This window comes from Psammomys obesus, unplaced genomic scaffold, assembly GCF_907164565.1.
Source record: "Psammomys obesus unplaced genomic scaffold, mPsaObe1.curated_primary_1811, whole genome shotgun sequence".
NCBI classification, from domain to species: domain Eukaryota; kingdom Metazoa; phylum Chordata; class Mammalia; order Rodentia; family Muridae; genus Psammomys; species Psammomys obesus.
Genome location: NW_026594311.1, coordinates 1,711,788 through 1,727,602, shown reverse-complemented (window position 1 = coordinate 1,727,602; position 15,815 = coordinate 1,711,788). Strand labels below are relative to the sequence as shown.

General features: G+C 52.0%; 2 protein-coding genes across 10 annotated transcripts in view; one reads left to right on the top strand and one right to left on the bottom strand.

The window, feature by feature from the left end:
• Rnf220 (ring finger protein 220) overlaps positions 1-3,178 on the top strand; it is a 213,575-nt gene extending 210,397 nt beyond the window's left edge. For all 3 annotated transcript variants that reach the window (XM_055618579.1, XM_055618578.1, XM_055618580.1), the window contains 3 exons: positions 1,234-1,342; positions 1,454-1,528; positions 2,219-3,178. In XM_055618579.1, coding sequence (XP_055474554.1) covers positions 1,234-1,342; positions 1,454-1,528; positions 2,219-2,290 — 256 coding nt within the window. In that variant the 3' untranslated portion in view covers positions 2,291-3,178. The remainder of the gene's footprint in view (positions 1-1,233; positions 1,343-1,453; positions 1,529-2,218) is intronic.
• A 2,081-nt stretch (positions 3,179-5,259) lies between these two features.
• Tmem53 (transmembrane protein 53) overlaps positions 5,260-15,815 on the bottom strand; it is an 18,007-nt gene continuing 7,451 nt past the window's right edge. The window contains exons 2-5 of one of the 7 annotated variants that reach the window (XM_055618422.1): positions 14,649-14,846; positions 11,962-12,293; positions 9,832-9,953; positions 5,260-5,952 (exon numbers count right to left, since the gene is read on the bottom strand). In XM_055618422.1, coding sequence (XP_055474397.1) covers positions 5,302-5,916 — 615 coding nt within the window. In that variant the 5' untranslated portion in view covers positions 5,917-5,952; positions 9,832-9,953; positions 11,962-12,293; positions 14,649-14,846 and the 3' untranslated portion in view covers positions 5,260-5,301. The other 6 variants (XM_055618423.1, XM_055618421.1, XM_055618424.1 and 3 more) reach the window with 6 other exon arrangements.

Genomic DNA, 15,815 nt, shown 5'->3' with positions numbered 1-15,815 from the left:
TCATCTTAGATCACAGATTTAAGACTACCTCGAACAGTTAGGTCCTAAATCTCCCATCTTTTCCCTGAAGGTTGGACTGGCAACTTTCTCTCATGCTCACATGTCCCGAGCAGGGATATGCCACTAGTAAAGCGTCACTAGTAATGTTTTGGCAAGTGAGTCTCTGCCTTCAGGGAACTGGGCCTTGCTGAGTTTGGGTTAATAAAGTGATCCTTAGAAACCTAAGTTGAAGGGCTGAGGGTATAGCTCAGTTGCTGGAATGCTTTCCCAGCGTGTTAAAAGCCCTAGATAGAATCCCAGCACTGAGAAGGGCAGGAAGTACTTTTTTAAAATATCACAATGAAATCTCATACTTTGTATGTTAATTTAAAAATATGAAGGGGCCAGAGGTGGTCCAGCAATTAAGAGCACTGGCTGCTCTAGCAGAGAACTCAGGTTCAATTCCCAGCACCCACATAGCAGCTCACAACTGTCTGTCACTCCCAATTCCAGGGGACCTGATGCCCTCTTCTGTCCTCTACAGGCACAGCATGTAAAGTAAAGTTTTTTGGTTTTTGAGACAGGGCTTCTCTGTATAGCCCTGGCTGTCCTGGAACTAGCCCTATAGACCAGGTTGGCCTCCAACTCAGAGATCCCCCTGCCTCTGAGTCCTGGGTGCTGGGATTAAAGCTGTGTATCACCATAGCTACCTCCCCCCCAAATTTTTTAAATAAATTTTGAGATTTAGTTTTAAAACTTCAGGGTTATTCTCAGTTATATACAGGACTTGAGGGCAGCCTAGGCTACCTGAGACTTTTCGTTTGGTTTATGTTGAGACAGGGTCTCTGTAACCCTGGCTGTCCTGAAATCACTTTGTAGACCAGAGTGACCTCAAAGCTCAGAGATAGCTGCCTTATACCTTCCAAGTGCTGGGATTAAAGACGTGCCACCATATCCGGAGAGACCATTTAAAACAGAAACCAACAGACAGAAACCCCTAAGGCTGCAGCGTGGTGCTGTGGTAAGAGCAGCGGTGGAGGTTGCAGAGGTGCTAGGAAGAGGTGACAGGCTTAGAAGCTGAGGGTGAGCGAGGGTGAGGGAGGGTGTGCTGGAGGGCGCCGCCGATCATGTGGACATGCAGGGTACCGAGTCTAGCTTTGTGGGGTTGGCAGGTGGCGATGTGGAGAGGAGGTTCTTCCTGTGGTTCTGGGTGGAGGGACCACCGTGCTTTCCCGCTGTGCGTTGTCTTTACAGAATCACTGAAGATTCAGCTGTAACTACATTTGAGGCCCTGAAGGCTCGGGTCCGGGAGCTTGAACGGCAGCTATCTCGGGGGGACCGCTACAAATGCCTCATCTGCATGGTAAGTAGGAAGGAATCCAGGAATGCTCTTGGTCAGGTATCAGCGCCCGGCGGGGGTTAGGAGGGTCTCTGAGAGGGCGAGCCTACTTCAGCCACCCCTTCTATGCCCTAGGACTCCTACTCGATGCCCCTGACGTCGATCCAGTGTTGGCATGTGCACTGTGAGGAGTGCTGGCTGCGGACTCTGGTGAGGCAGCAAGGGGGGAGGTGGGCAGCTGTTAGGGGCCCTGTCCAGATGCTCGTGTGTGATTGCCCCTGCTTGGGAGGCAGGAGAGCCTGAGGTTAGGAATTCACTCCCAGGTGTCTGCGCCCTCGCTCTGGGTTTATTCAGTTCTCCCCTCCGTGCGCTCACAGCATGCTCCCTTCTTCCCACCCCAAGTAGGCCCGGGTGCATCACATGCATTGGTGAGACCCCAGGCCAGAAAGAGACTGGTGCTGGCTAAGCCAGACCAGGGCCTCTGCCCCTCCCCCTCCCATTACTAAGCTCCTTCTGCTCCTGCCCTGTTCTTACCTCGGGAGCAGCCATTAAAATGTCGCCTGGAGACAGCAATAAAAGGCCCGGACGTGGGCTCTGTGTCCTGATCAAAGGCCGCGTGTAATCTCGTTAGGGCCGAGGCAGCCACAGCTGGACCCAGCCTTGTTCTCATTACCGGGGCTCCTGCTGTGGGGCTAGCCAGGCGGTTTGATCCTGGCGTCTCCCCAACACAGGAGCACGTCTGCTTGCTCAGAGGCAGCCCATGCATCCCCGATCCCCAGCCTGGCTGACAAGAATGAGGTCCCAGCACAAGCTGGTGCAGACGCGGCTGCAGGCCCAGGGCTCGTGCACAGACACAGGCCCCGCGGCGTCACTGAGCCCTCCCCTTTTTCCTCTCTTCAGGGTGCCAAGAAGCTCTGCCCCCAGTGCAACACCATCACAGCGCCTGGAGACCTGCGGAGGATCTACTTGTGAGCTAGCCATCCAGGCAGGCCGTGTCCCGAGCAACCCCACCTGCCCTGGCCTCTGTGACAGGGACCCCTCTCTCCCTTTGTACATACTTGCACACAGGTTCCCCATGTACATACATGCACATACACACCCAAACACATAGAGGACTCGGGAGCCAGAGTGGAGCAGCCCGCCTGCTTGTCCCTTCTGAACTTGGGGCCCCTGCCTCTTCTGGCTGTTTCCAGGGAGGGGCAGGGAGGTGGGTTGGGGAGTAGCAGGGCAAGGCTCCTGAGATCTAGTCCCTAGACAGACAGACATGCAAACACCAGACTGAAGCACATGTAATATAGACTGTGTATGTTTACAATGTTGTGTATAAATGGGACACTTTGCCCTCGACCACCTCCCCTTTGGTTGTATGATTTTCTTCTTTTTTTTAATGACTCCTGGAAGCAGTGCCCCCTTCAGGGCTGGCTGGGGGCTCGGCCCAACCACCTCTTAAGGTGCCTGCCTTTCCCTCTTCCCCTTGGCGTCCCTTCCCTATCCCATGTGCTCAGTGTTCAGTGGTGTATATTTCTTCTCCCAGACATGGGGCTTCTGCCCCAAGGGATATGATCCTCTCCTTAGTCTTAGCTCATGGGGCTCATTATGAGGAGCTGGGGGTAGGGTGGAAAGTGGGACCGAGCAGGAGCATTCGGGCAGGCTGCAGTTGGGCTGGCTGAGGGTGCCTGGCTGCCTGGCCTGCTGTGGAGAACTCTCGGGAGTGGCAGTGCGGCTCCCAGGGGCAATGCTGCCTCCCTGCCCCTCCCTCGGGCCCTGTGATGTGATGCTGTGTCTGTATATTCTATACAAAGGTACTTGTCCTTTCCCTTTGTAAACTACATTTGACATGGATTAAACCAGTATAAACCAGCTGCCGTCTGTGTGTGAGGGGGGGCTCCGGGGAAGGTGGTGACTGGTGCAGTTAAAGCCCGTCCTGTGCAGCGCGACACTGGTGTGTGAAGCCATGCAGGGTGCTCCCCGGAGCATCCCAGCAGGTGCGTGGGGGTGGGGCTCAGGATCTGGGCTCCTGGCTATTGATGGGGAAGGGGCTCCAGGTTAATTCCTTATCGATGTAGAATCGTCAGCTCATTAATCACAAAAGAGGTCAGAGCTTGGGGTACAGAGGGGATACACGCTCTAGTCCCCAACCTAGGACAGAAGCAGCTACAGACAAGTCAAGCTCTGAGCCTCAGTCGCCTGAAATGTGCCATGGATCACCTGCTGAGCTTCCTGGCTCTCTTCCCGGTCCCCTGGAACGTGATAGAATTCCTGCCTAGATGTTTAGGTAAAGACAGACCTTCAACTAAAGACTGCTTTTAGGCATTGAGGACTGCAGAGAGAGAGCACCTCCAGGTGAGCCTTCACCAGAGAAATGAGAAAAAGATAGTTGCTCAGACTCCCGGGCCAAGAGCCAAACTCCTTGACACATTTTTACAGGCATGCCTTAGGTACCCACTTCTGGATGCCCACAGAACTATAGAAATGAGCTGGCAGTTCCCACCTCCCTTTGTGAGGACTCCTTGTTGGAACCCCGCAAAGGCCGTCCATGGCTTGATGCCCTGCGTTTTGTGGCATCAGACATCTGAGCACAGAGCTCCTAGGGCCTGAAATCCAGGCTACACTGGGGTGAGCAACCCAGATGATAACCTGGGAAGAGGTCCAGCGGTCCGTTCTGGGCAGCCGGACTTCTTTCCCGCCTCTACTGTCCCCTTCCCCTGCCTTGAACTCCGGGTCCTCAACAGCTGCTTACCCCACCCCAGGTGCCACACACACTAATAGGGCACCTTTAACACGGTGCAGGCATTCCGCTGAGCTCCACAAAGCGTGCCATAAGCTGTCTCATGGTGCAGGCAACACTGCCACCTGTTGGCCATGGCGAGGAATGTACCCACATCTCCAAGGGATCAGGGAGTCCCTGCAGACACAGCTGGCCTCTGGAGTCTTTGAGGGGTCTCACCCACAGATTTCAAACTGCCAGCCAAACTTTGAAAGCCCTCTCAAACCCTTGATCACAGAAAGTTCATCCAGTCAACAAATACTTATTGAATAGCTAACCTATTTTGTGCCTATCACTGTGCAGCTGTGACCTGCCGCTCAGACGGTGCAGCCATCTTTCCTGCTGGAGGGCGCTAAGTGAAACTACCTCAGGAAACTATCTTAGGAAGGTGGCGTTTCAGCCTGGATCCTCTCCTGCAGGGTTCTGGTCCCCAAGAGTGTTAGCACAGCCTCCTCCTGTTGAGCATGGTAGCCTTTCTGCTCCCTTCTTTGTCTTAACCTTAAATACACAGCCATCACATTCCTCAGATTCAGTGGCACCAGGAGACCCCAAATACTCTTCAGATCTCAAATGGTGTTTCTGGTATCTGCCTGAGATTCCAGACCACAAGGTCGGAGACGGCCTAGGGGGACAATTCCTTACATTGACGCCTGGACCTTCCAGAGAAAGGTCACAGCCTGCTCCCTGGGCTGTTACTGTCTTCTGTTACTCTTCAGCACCTTCCACTCAAGAAACCCACATTCAAGCCAGGCATGGTGGCATATGCCTGTCATCATGGTACCTGGGAAGCAGAGACAGGGTCATCCTCAGCTACATAGTGAGATTGAGGCAGCCTGGGCTACACGACACTCCCCCCATACACACACCGCACAGACACACACCTAAACTCAATTCCAACAACAAGTATAAATTTTCAGTTATCCAGCTGGGTGTGGTGTGGTGGCGCACGCCTTGGATGGCAGCACCGGGGAGGCAGAGGCAGTTCGAGGCTGGCCTGATCTACAAAAACTTCCAACAGACACACACAGTGTTAACCCTTCACAGCCCCAAACACCAGGATCAGAATCCTACTGCGCTTGTCCGAGTAAGGCCGCCCACAGATACCTGCCCTGCCACACCCATCCCAGGACTGAAGGGAGCAGCCACCCTAGCAGTGCCCCGGGACAGATGGAGGTTACAGGGAGGTGTCGGCGTTTATTTCTGGAGCAGGATCTCATCACTGGACACAATTATGCATGAAGTCAACACACAGACTCGTATAGTACGTAGGATAGTCACGGAGGTGGCTGACATGCGCGGATGACACGAAGTCCACTGAGCGCACCAGGACCTGCTGAGCCAGGCGAGCCTCTACCATCCGTTCCACGTCCCGGGCTGACACCACCTCATCAGCTTTGGAGTACAGGTAGAGCTCAGGCCAGCGGGAGCCTGAGTCCTGCAGCCTGTCGTAGAAATGGGTGTGGAAGAGGGCAGTGAACGGAGCAAACAGGAAGTGGAACAGGACGATCACCAGCGCGAATGCCGCCAGGAGCGACAGGCGCAGCACAGCGGGCCGGTGCTCCAGGATGGTGGCCAGGGCCCTCAGGGCCCCGACCAGGTTGCTGTCGCCGGGACCACTGTCAAAGACGGTGCCTACCACATGCAGGTGGCGGAAGCGCTGATGGGTCTGGAGGAGCTCCAGCACGTAGCGGTAGAGCATGACGCCGGCGTTGCTGAAGACGTGGAAGAGCAGGGGCTCCCGCTCAATCTCATAGTCAAAGAGGAGCTCAAGCAGCTTCTGGGCGATCACACGAAGGGAGGGAATGCCCAGGGACTCAGAGAAGAAGACCATGTGCCAGGGGGCCGTGTATCGGATCACAATGCAGCCCTGGAGAGACGAGAGGTCAAGGTCAGTCCCGGGGACACGGTGGGGTGGTGGGCACTGGGAGCTCTGACTTGCACAGAGTCCTGTTGCAGCCAGCTTGCCAGCTGTGGGCACAGGAGCCTCCCAGAAGAGGAAGTACACTCAGGGCCTGTTTTTGGATACCCTGCTTCATGCTGTCCCTGCCTCTTCAGCCTGGGACGGGATTTGAAGCCTGGAGCTGAGAGCGTGTTCTGGGGACATCGGAATCAACCAGAAGAGAGTAGCTTTGCTCTCATTCCCTTTATGGCTGTCCTCCTCACACAGTTAAGGCTTTAGGACTTGGCTGGACACCATGGCCTTACCTCCCTGACACAAGGAGGCACCCCTTGAGACGGAGAGACGGCATGCAGGCCCAGCCTTGACCACCAGAGGGCACATCTGAGCCAGATCTGCATCGCAGTCCTTGTCCCCTTCCCTGTTGTGGAGCCCTGAAAACAGTCTACACTGTCTGGATTTTGGGGTCTGACCCTTGATTATGTCTGGTTCCTGGACTTAGGACCACTCCTCACACTCACCTTGAAATTCCAAACTAGAAAGAGAGAGGAACGGAGGGAGGAAGAAAGGGAGAAAGAAACAATAAAAGAAATTCAAATACAGAAAATATTGTTCTTAAATCCTAAAATCTAGACCCAAGTTGACTTTCCGCTTCTACATTGCTAACCTTCTGCCTATGTCAAATGCACCTTTAGCCCTCTGGACAGGTCCCCGAATCAAGGCTCGTTACAAAGGCACAGGGCACCACCCTGCCGGGTCTTAATCCCTCTTACTAATATGTTCTAGAGACAAAGAGCCTCTCTGTCAGGGCACCTGAGTTGGGCAGGCTCTGGGGTCATGCAGGTCTGGGCTTAATTCCTGGCCCCGCCACTTACTGTCTGGTCAGCGAGTAATTTAGTTCTTCCTCCTGTCTGTGTCCCCGTCTATTACTGGGATGACACCCACTTCAAAAGGTTATGGTAGAAGTTTAAAAAAAAAAAAAATGTCAGGTGACAAAAACAGCACGTGACAAGAAGTAAATCCTTATAGGAACGACCAGGGGAGACATGTGGGCACAGCTCTCAGATGCCCCACAGGCCCAACAGGGAGGCCAGCCAGGGTCATCGGCCAGAAGACCCCTGAGCTTCCAGCCAAAGAGGCACTAAAAACTCTGACGAGGGTGGCTAAAGGCCATCCACATTCCCAAACGGTCACACCTGAAAGAGGCCTTCAAACCCCCAATCCTCTTCCCCCCAGCAGCAGATTACAGACTCTTACCTATGTTCCCTTACGTACAGCCCCGTAGTAGCCAGCAGTAAGGACTTTTTAAACCACAAAGGATATAGGGGTTTGAGGGACGAAAGATTTAGCTGCAGTGTGTGAGCCAGGACTGGACTCCGGGGTTGGACAGACCAGCTGTGTAAGATGCTTTAGGGACATGTGACCTGGGCATCCCGACATGGACTGTAAACGGCATGCAGTGAAAACTTACTGACATGACAAGGTCTGAAAAAAGCAGGCTGCACCCAGTAATAAACTAGGTCATATTTCAACAAAAGATACACAGGAAACCTACATGAACACACCGCTTACAGTATACGAAGAAGCATCCTCTAGATGGGAGGAGAAGGTGGTGGTATTTCTTTCCAAAAAAAAAGTAGAGTTTTAGATTGGAAAACTTTTTCTTCACCCTCACCTTCTCTTTGCCAGGGGTAAAGACAACCCTTCCTCTCGACGCTGTCCCTGTATCTTTGACCTTAGCGCCTGTCTTCCCTGGGACCTTCCACCCACCTTCTTCCTCACATCTTCTGCCCGCATAGCAGCCTCACTCTGCAAAAGCCAACCTCCCAAGCATTCTCCCTCTATACACTAGCATGCCCTCCTGGGTTTTCTTATCCATACGTTCCCCTTTCCCTGCAGAAGAATCCTCACTAACTCTGGGTTCCTCGTGGCTTTCCTAAACTCTTTTCACCATTTCCTCAAACACCTTGTGTCATCACCCTAGAACCTATGAATTCTCTTTAATGTTCCTGTCTCAAAACCACACCTCTTTACCCAGAAAGTGCCCAGCTTGAACCCTGCCATGACCCTGGGTGCCTCCTTAACCCACTCCTGATCTACTGGTAACCTACCATTCTACCTCCTACCAGCTCCAGAAGCCATCGGCTGCACCTGCCCCAGGCAGGGCGCTGCTCTGCCCCGGAGTCACCGAAACCTTGTAATCTCAAGTCTGGCTTCCAGTGCCAGCGCCTCCAATCCTCCCTCCCCTCACTCTGCAGTGTGGGCTTTCTTTTCTTCTTTCTTTTCTTTCTCCCTTTGTCTCTTTCTCTTTTCTCCTCCTTTTGTCTGTTTCTTTCTTTCTCTTTCTTTCTTTCTTTCTCTCTCTTTCTTTCTTTCTTTCTCTCTCTTTCTTTCTTTCTGTGTGTTTGTTTTTTGTTTTTTGTTTTTGAGACAGGGTTTTTCTGTGTAGCCTAGCTGTCCTGAAACTCAATTTCCAGACCAGGTTGGCCTCAAACTCACAGGTCAATCTGCATCTGCCTCCCCAAGTGCTGGGATTAAAAGTGTGTGCCACCATCATCCAGTAGCAAAGGGCTTTCTTTTTTTTTTTTTTTAATTTTTATTATTAGTTACATTTTATTAACTCTGTATCTCAGCTGTATCCCACTCCCTCACTCCCTCCCAACCCCACGCTCCCTCCCTCATCTCCTCCCTGCCCCCTTCCAAGTCCACTGATCAGGGAGGTCCTCCTCCCCTTTCATCTGACCCTGTTTTATCAAGTATCTTCAGGACTGGCTGCAAAGTCCTCCTCTGTGGCCTAGCAGGACTGCTCCTCCCTTGGGGGGTGGGGAGGTCAAAGAGCCTGCCATTGAGTTCCTGTCAGAAATAGTCCCTGTTCCCCTTACTATAGGAAACCAATTGGTTACTGAGCTACCACGGGCTACATCCAAGCAGAGGCTCTGGGTTATATCCGTACATGGTCCTTGGTGGAGTATAGTAACAGGACAGGAGCCTACCGCAGAGGGCCTCTGAAAGACTATCTAGCAGTGTATCAAAGCAGATACTAAGACTCATAACCAAACCTTCGGCAGAGTGCAGGGAATCCTATGAAAGAAGGGGAGTTAATATGACGTGTAGAGGATAGGAGCTCCACAAGGACCAAATATATCTGGGCAAAGGGCTTTCTTAATGCAAGCCTAGCTTCACAATCCCCCTTAGGTCTCTGAGGCCCAGGCCCAGGCGCTCTTAACATGTATGCTTTGTCTCCTCAGTGTGTACACCTGCTGAAGGCTGCTTCCACATGATCTAGCCAAACATGGAAAAGGGGTTTTTCCACAATGTACTCAGGCCCTCCTAGGGCTCTTGTGAATTACCACAATCTCTACATCCCAGTTTCAGAGCGGCCTAAGGAGTGTGACTCTTCTCTCAGAGACCCCCTGATTCCAAGAACGGGAGAGGGAAAGAGATAGTCCTAAACTCATCTGGTCAGAAAGAGAGAAAGTCCTAGAAAACTATACATCAGATCATCCTGCCCTGGCTCCTGCTATTCAAAGAGGCATTGCCCAGGATGTGGGTTCTGGGCTTACCTCAAAATTAGGGAACACATCCAGGCCTTGGGGGAAGAAGAAACAGGTGAGGGGACTGAAGCAACTGCATGAGGACACTCACACGCATATACATAATCCTGCCAAAGTCCCGTGAGCCCTCTGTCTTCCCCACAGGCAATCTTTGGCATGGCTCTAGGGCTGCCATATGGGAGGTCAACCTTTGCTCCAGCACAAAGGTGAAGCAAGCAAGCTTAAAGCTCCCCACAAAGCAGCCAGAGCTAGCAGAGGCCCGCACCCTGGGCAAGTGCTTGCCCGCAGTACTCACCCTTTTGTGATAGATGGCGCTATACTTGGCCAGGTTCCTGTCCCTGCATCCACCCCAGCCCAAGAGAATCACAACAGGCTGTGGCTTCCCGGCCTCCTTCCCACCTTCGCTGGGGCTGTTCTCTGAAACACAGATGGGGACTGTCAACACCAGAGGCAGGACAGAGGTTTTGGCCAATCTAGAGCTTCGGGCAGCAAATCACCAGGTGCTCCAGTTCCCATATGGCTCCTGCTGGTGTCCTTCCAGCCAACTGCATGTCGGTGGGGTTCTGTGGAGGTACACAGCATCACCGGGCAAACCCACATGAAGACACCACATTTTAGTAACTCAAATCCCACAATAATAAAGTGAGTGCCCTTTCCAGACAATTCACCGTCCAGCCCAGGGAGCCATGACCCTAAATCAGACTGGTATAAGAAAAAAATTACATGGGGCTGGAGAGATGAGTTGGTGGTTAAGAGCACTGTCTGGTCTTCCAGAGATTCTGAATTCAATTCCCAGCAACCACATGGTGGCTCACAACCATCTATACTGGCCTCTGATGCCCTCTTCTGGTGTGCAGGTGTACATGCAGACTCTCATATACATTAAATAAATAAGTATTGTTTTGTTTTGTTTGGTTTTTTTTTTTTTTTTAAAGAAAAGTACATTTATTTCTTTATGTGGGAAGGGATGTGGGAGCTGAGGTGTGTCTGCAAGTCAGAGGACAACCCACCAGAGTTGGCTCTCCTACCATGTGCACCCTAGGGAGTAAACCCAGGTCATCAGGCGTGGTGGCAAATGCCTTACTCCACTGAGCCACCTCGCCATGCCAGTTTGTCACGGTCTACGGGCTAACATGATGCCTGTGTGCGCCTGGCACGCGCACGTGGCACGCCCCCGTCCGTGTGACGTGGACGCACTGTGGCGGCTAGAGGCCGACTCCGGGTGTCTTTCTCAGTCAGTCTCCGCCTTCTTTGCGGAGGCTGCCTTTCCGTGACCTTGGAGCCCGCTGATTCGTCTAGGCTGAGCCAGTGAGCTCCAGAGATCCGGTGTCTGCCTCCCCTCAACCCTGGGCTTACAGCTGTGTGCCGCCCCGCCCCGTGCTGACAGGGTCCTGGGATGTGAACTCAGGTCCTCGTGCTTCTACAGCAGCCACTTTACCCACCAGCTGCCTCTGCAGTTCCAAAACTGTTTAATCTTCTCTTTTTACATTGCTGGGGATCAAACTGAGGGCCCCACAGAGCCCCAGCGATGAGCGACCTCCCGCTCAGGCTTTTTCTCCTCCTCTTCCTCCTCCTCTGCCTCCTCCTCCTTTGCTCCTTCTCTCTCTCTCTCTCTCTCTCTCTCTCTCTCTCTCTCTGAAACATGAAACAGGGTCTTACTATAGCCCAGGCTGGCCCAGAGCTCACTCTGTAGACCAGGCTGGCCTCAAAGTGATAGGAATCCATGTGCCTCTGCCTCCTGGGTGCTGATATTAAAAGTATGCACCACCACGCTCAGTCCCCACACTTTTTCGTTTTAAAATAGAAAAAAAATCAAATTGGGTGTGGTGACACACACCTATAATCGAGCACTCAGAAAGCTGAGGCAGGAGGGCTGAATATGAGCGAGCAGCCTGGTTTACACAGTAATACCACAATCTTTTTAAAAAAAAATCATAATTAGCCAGGTGTGGAGGCACACGCCTGTAATCCCAGCACTCAGGGAGGCAGTGGCAGGCTGAGACCAGCCTGGTCTACAAAGCAAATCCAGGATAGCCAAGGTTACACAAAGAAATCCTTTCTCAAAAAAAAAAAAAAAAAAATCACAACTATATGAAGTTTAAATCTCTGTGTATATAGCTAGTCATGGTGGTACATGCCTTTAATCCCAGCACTCAGAAGACAAAAGGAATGGATCTTTGGGAGTTTGAGGCTAGCCTAGGCTACATAGTAAGTTCCAGGACAGCCAGAGCTACATAGAGACCCTATCTATAAATAAGTAAATAGCTGTGAATTTACTGTTCTGTTTTGTTGTTGTTTATTGAGACAGGGTTTTTCTGTGTGGCCTTGGCTGTCCTGGAACTCACTTTGTAGACCAGGCTGGCCTTGAACTCAGATCTGTCTGCTTCTGCCTGAGCCACCACAGCCAGATTATCCGTAAACTCACAAAAAGTTTCATTTGGTGTCTGGAACTGTAGATCAGTGGCAAACACACTGCCTGCCACAAATAAAGCTGTGGGTTCCATCCGTAGCTCATGAGCACGCAGGCCAGGGCGCGCGCGCGCAGGCACGCACACAGGTCTGAGAATGCAGTTCTTTCAGCAGAGTGCTGGCTTAGCCTTTGTAAAAACTGTGGGTTCAGTCCCCAGCGCCGTACACCCAGCATGGCAGTGCATGCCCGATATCTCAGCACTTGGGAAGCCAGTCAGAAATGATCAGGGTTCAAGGTCATCTGTGCCTACACAGTGAGGCTGAGACTAGTCTTCGTGACATAAGACCCTGTAGATAAATAAATAAATAAATAAATAAATAAACAAACAAACAAACGAGTTACATTGGAACATGACCATTCTCACCCAATTTGTCTGTGGTCTGCGGTTACACCCAGATGAAAACAGCACAGATGAGTGGCCACAAGAGAGACTGATGGCTCACAAAGCCTAAAATATTACCGTCTCTTTACAGAAAAAGTTTGCTAGCCTCTGATCTAATCCATGAATAGACAGATGGAGGGGGAAACGCTTAAGAGGAAAACTGGAAGGGCTTGGGGCGTAGCTCAGCTGACCGAGTGCTGGCTGGCCTAAAATGCTCCCGGGCCTGGGTTAGGGCCACAGGGCCACACAGCATGAACCAAGCACACCTATAACCCCAGCTCTCCAGAGAGGGAGGCAGGAGGATCAGAAGTTCAAGGTTGTCCTCAGCTACAAAGTAAAGTCAAGGTTCAAGGCCAGCCTGGGGTACATGAGACACGGCCCCCCCCAAAAAAAATATTAATAAAAGAACCTAAGCAGGGGCAAGAGGCTGACTGACTATGGCCACCTCTTCCCTGTGCTGTCAAGAGAAGAGTGCAGCCTGTATTTGTGGGAATTTAACCCCTGTGACACCATGAGGCAGGTGTGTTGTGTGACCCACGCCTCTGGGGTCCCCACGCCTCTGGGGTCAGCTCCATTCAAGCCCCATTCATGCCTCCTTCAGTGATGTGCTCAGAAGGCCAAGCCAGCTGCCTGCACCGTGCCCGTCTGAAGAGGCCTCCCTAAAACCATACCCGCCTGCCTCGTTTCCCCTGCAAGGTGGGCGACACCCCCTCCGTGGGGCATTTGCACAAGGACTGTAGCTAGACAGCCAACCTCTAAAAGGGGCCAGCGCGTGCCCTTCCAAGGACCAAGCCACTTGGCTATGCTCAGCCGACACCTGGAATTTATGAATGCTGCTGGTGACCCGGCAACAGTAAATTTCAAGGCTAGTTAAGAAGATGGTAAACATAAATCACTAACCTTTGGACAAAAGGAAGACAACAATTTCCTGTGGAAATTAATGTGATTGAAAAGTTCAATGTTCCTGCTCTCCAGTAGCGGCGACTCTGGCCTTCGGAGATTAACCGCCCGCACCCGAAGGGCTCTGGGCCAGATGGGAACAGAGGCTGCCAGACCCTCGGCCCCTTCTGCACCTGCCATCCCATCCAGGCTCTAATAACTCAGCCGACTCCAGTCTTATCCCTGAGCCTCCTCCATCTTCTGCCTGGCGGCACCTAAACTCTGTGGGTGGACCAGCCCAATCTTCTCCGCCACCAAGCTCAGGCAGATGCAGGCTTCTGGGTTAACCAACAGCTCCCTATCCCCACCGGATGATTTTCTGAGGTCGGGGCACTGGGTTTCATATCTACCAGTGCCAGCCGGACAAGGCCAGACCCTCCGGGGCACACAGAGGGCGTTTCTAAACAGAGGTCTGAGCAGGTTCTGCGGGGCTTCGGAAAGGTCCTCCCAACCCTGCGGCCTCTAACTCTGCTCAGCTCTGGGGTGGGTATCTGTTAGCTTTCTCGGCAGGATGATCCTCAAGATAGCCATCTCTATGACATCACCGGCGCCCCGGACATCCTGCCTGTTCCCAGAGCCTCAGCACTCCCGCCTTCCCTTCTTACAGAGGAGGAACCAGTCTCTCTGCTCTCCAGCTCCTGTACCCAACATGCCCCTGACGGGGGCGGGGTGGGGGTGCACACTACCTCTCTGTAGTAACTGCTTCTCTGTAATCCTGGGAGTGGAATCCAGCGCCCTGTGCACATCAGGCAAGCATTTTACCACTGTCACCTGGGGCTGTCCCTTTGGAGTCTACACCTGCAAATTCTACAAGGTTGGTTTGTCTTTTTTTTTTAATTTTTAACTTGGAAAATGATAGTGACCAAAAAAAGGTCTGACAGAGAAAGTCATGTTCCATACGGTGGCCTCAAAGGTCCAGTGGGGGCACACAGGCTGGACAGAGGGTATGGCAGGGCAGGGTTGTAACAGGCCATCTGGGCCACAGTAGGCAGTCCTCAAAGGGCCGAAAGCAGCCAAGAATGGGGCTGGGATATGATTCCACGGAGTTGGGGTTTTATTCTAAGAGTAAATGGGAGGAGCATAGGAGGAGATGAGGGAGGGAGGGTGGGATTGGGAGGAGAAAAGGGAGAGGGCTACGGCTGGGATACAAAGTGAATAAACTATAATATTAAAAAATGTAATAAAAAAAGAGCGAATGAAAAGTCTGGAATGGGAAAGTGGCGTGATTCAATCTGTTACTGATCACTGTATACAACCGTTTATTTAATGTCAGTCTCTCCCCTTAAACAGCAGGTTCGGCTACGCAGGAAGTGACTTCTACCTTGTTTATCAGCACAGGCCCAGTGGACAGCACCATGGCCGGCCTGGACAGGAACTCAGCAGTTATATGATTATCACACCCCCAGTCCAATCGTCAAACGGTCAGGGTGCCCGACAGCACCATGCTCTCCTCAGATTGCATTGACAGCATCTGTTGCACAAGCTGGGCCACTACTCCAAGGCCAGAGGTAGTGAAGGCCTGGACGAGGACGGGGGGAAACAAGAATGAGAGGAGAGGGCTGGATGAAGATGAAGTCACGGGGAGTGGTAGCACATACCTCTAATCCTAGTACACAGGAGGTTGTGAGTTCTAGGGCAGCCTGGTCTACACAGCAAGAGAAGAGAAAGCAGGGCACAGTAACTCTGAAACGTGATGTTTCAGTAGGTCACGAATCTCAATATAAGAATTAAAACGAGGGGCTGAAAAGATGGCTCAGCAGTTAAGAGCAACTGTCTGCTCTTCAAGAGGCCCCAGGTTCGGACCAGCCAGAGCTCCATAGGGAGACCCTGTCTCAAATAAAAGAATTAAAACTGGAGAGATGGCTCAGCGGTTAAGAGCAATGGCTGCTCTTGCAGAGGACTTGGGTTCAAGTCCCAGCACCCACATGGCAGCTCACAACCACCTGTCCCTCCAGGCCCAGGGGATCCAGCGCTCTTTTCTGACCTCTGTGGGCGCCAGGCACACAAGGGGTGCACAGACAGACATGTAGGCAACACGCCGATACACATAAAATAAAGTATGTTTGTTAGAAAGGAGCACGTCTTCATGACTTCAACTAAGCAGTAGTCCTGGGCCATGACACCAAAAGCACAGAGAACAAACAAAAAAGATAAGCTAGAATTTCAACTTTTGTACTTTTCTTAAATGTGTCTGTGTGTTTTCCCCTGCATGTATGTATGTGCGTGTGTGTGCCTGGTACTTGGAGGCCAGAAGGCGTCACTGGATGCCCTGGAACTAGAATTTCAGGTGCCCATGAGCCTCCAGGTGGGTAGCAGACATAAGATTCAAGAGCAATAAGTGTTTTTGTTTAACATCTAGGCCATCTCTTCTGGTCCAATTTTTACACTTCAAAGGGCACTTTCCAAAAAGGAAGGAAGGAAGGAAGGAAGGAAGGAAGGAAGGAAGGAAGGAAGGAAGGAAGGAAGGAAGGAAGGAAGGAAGGAAGGA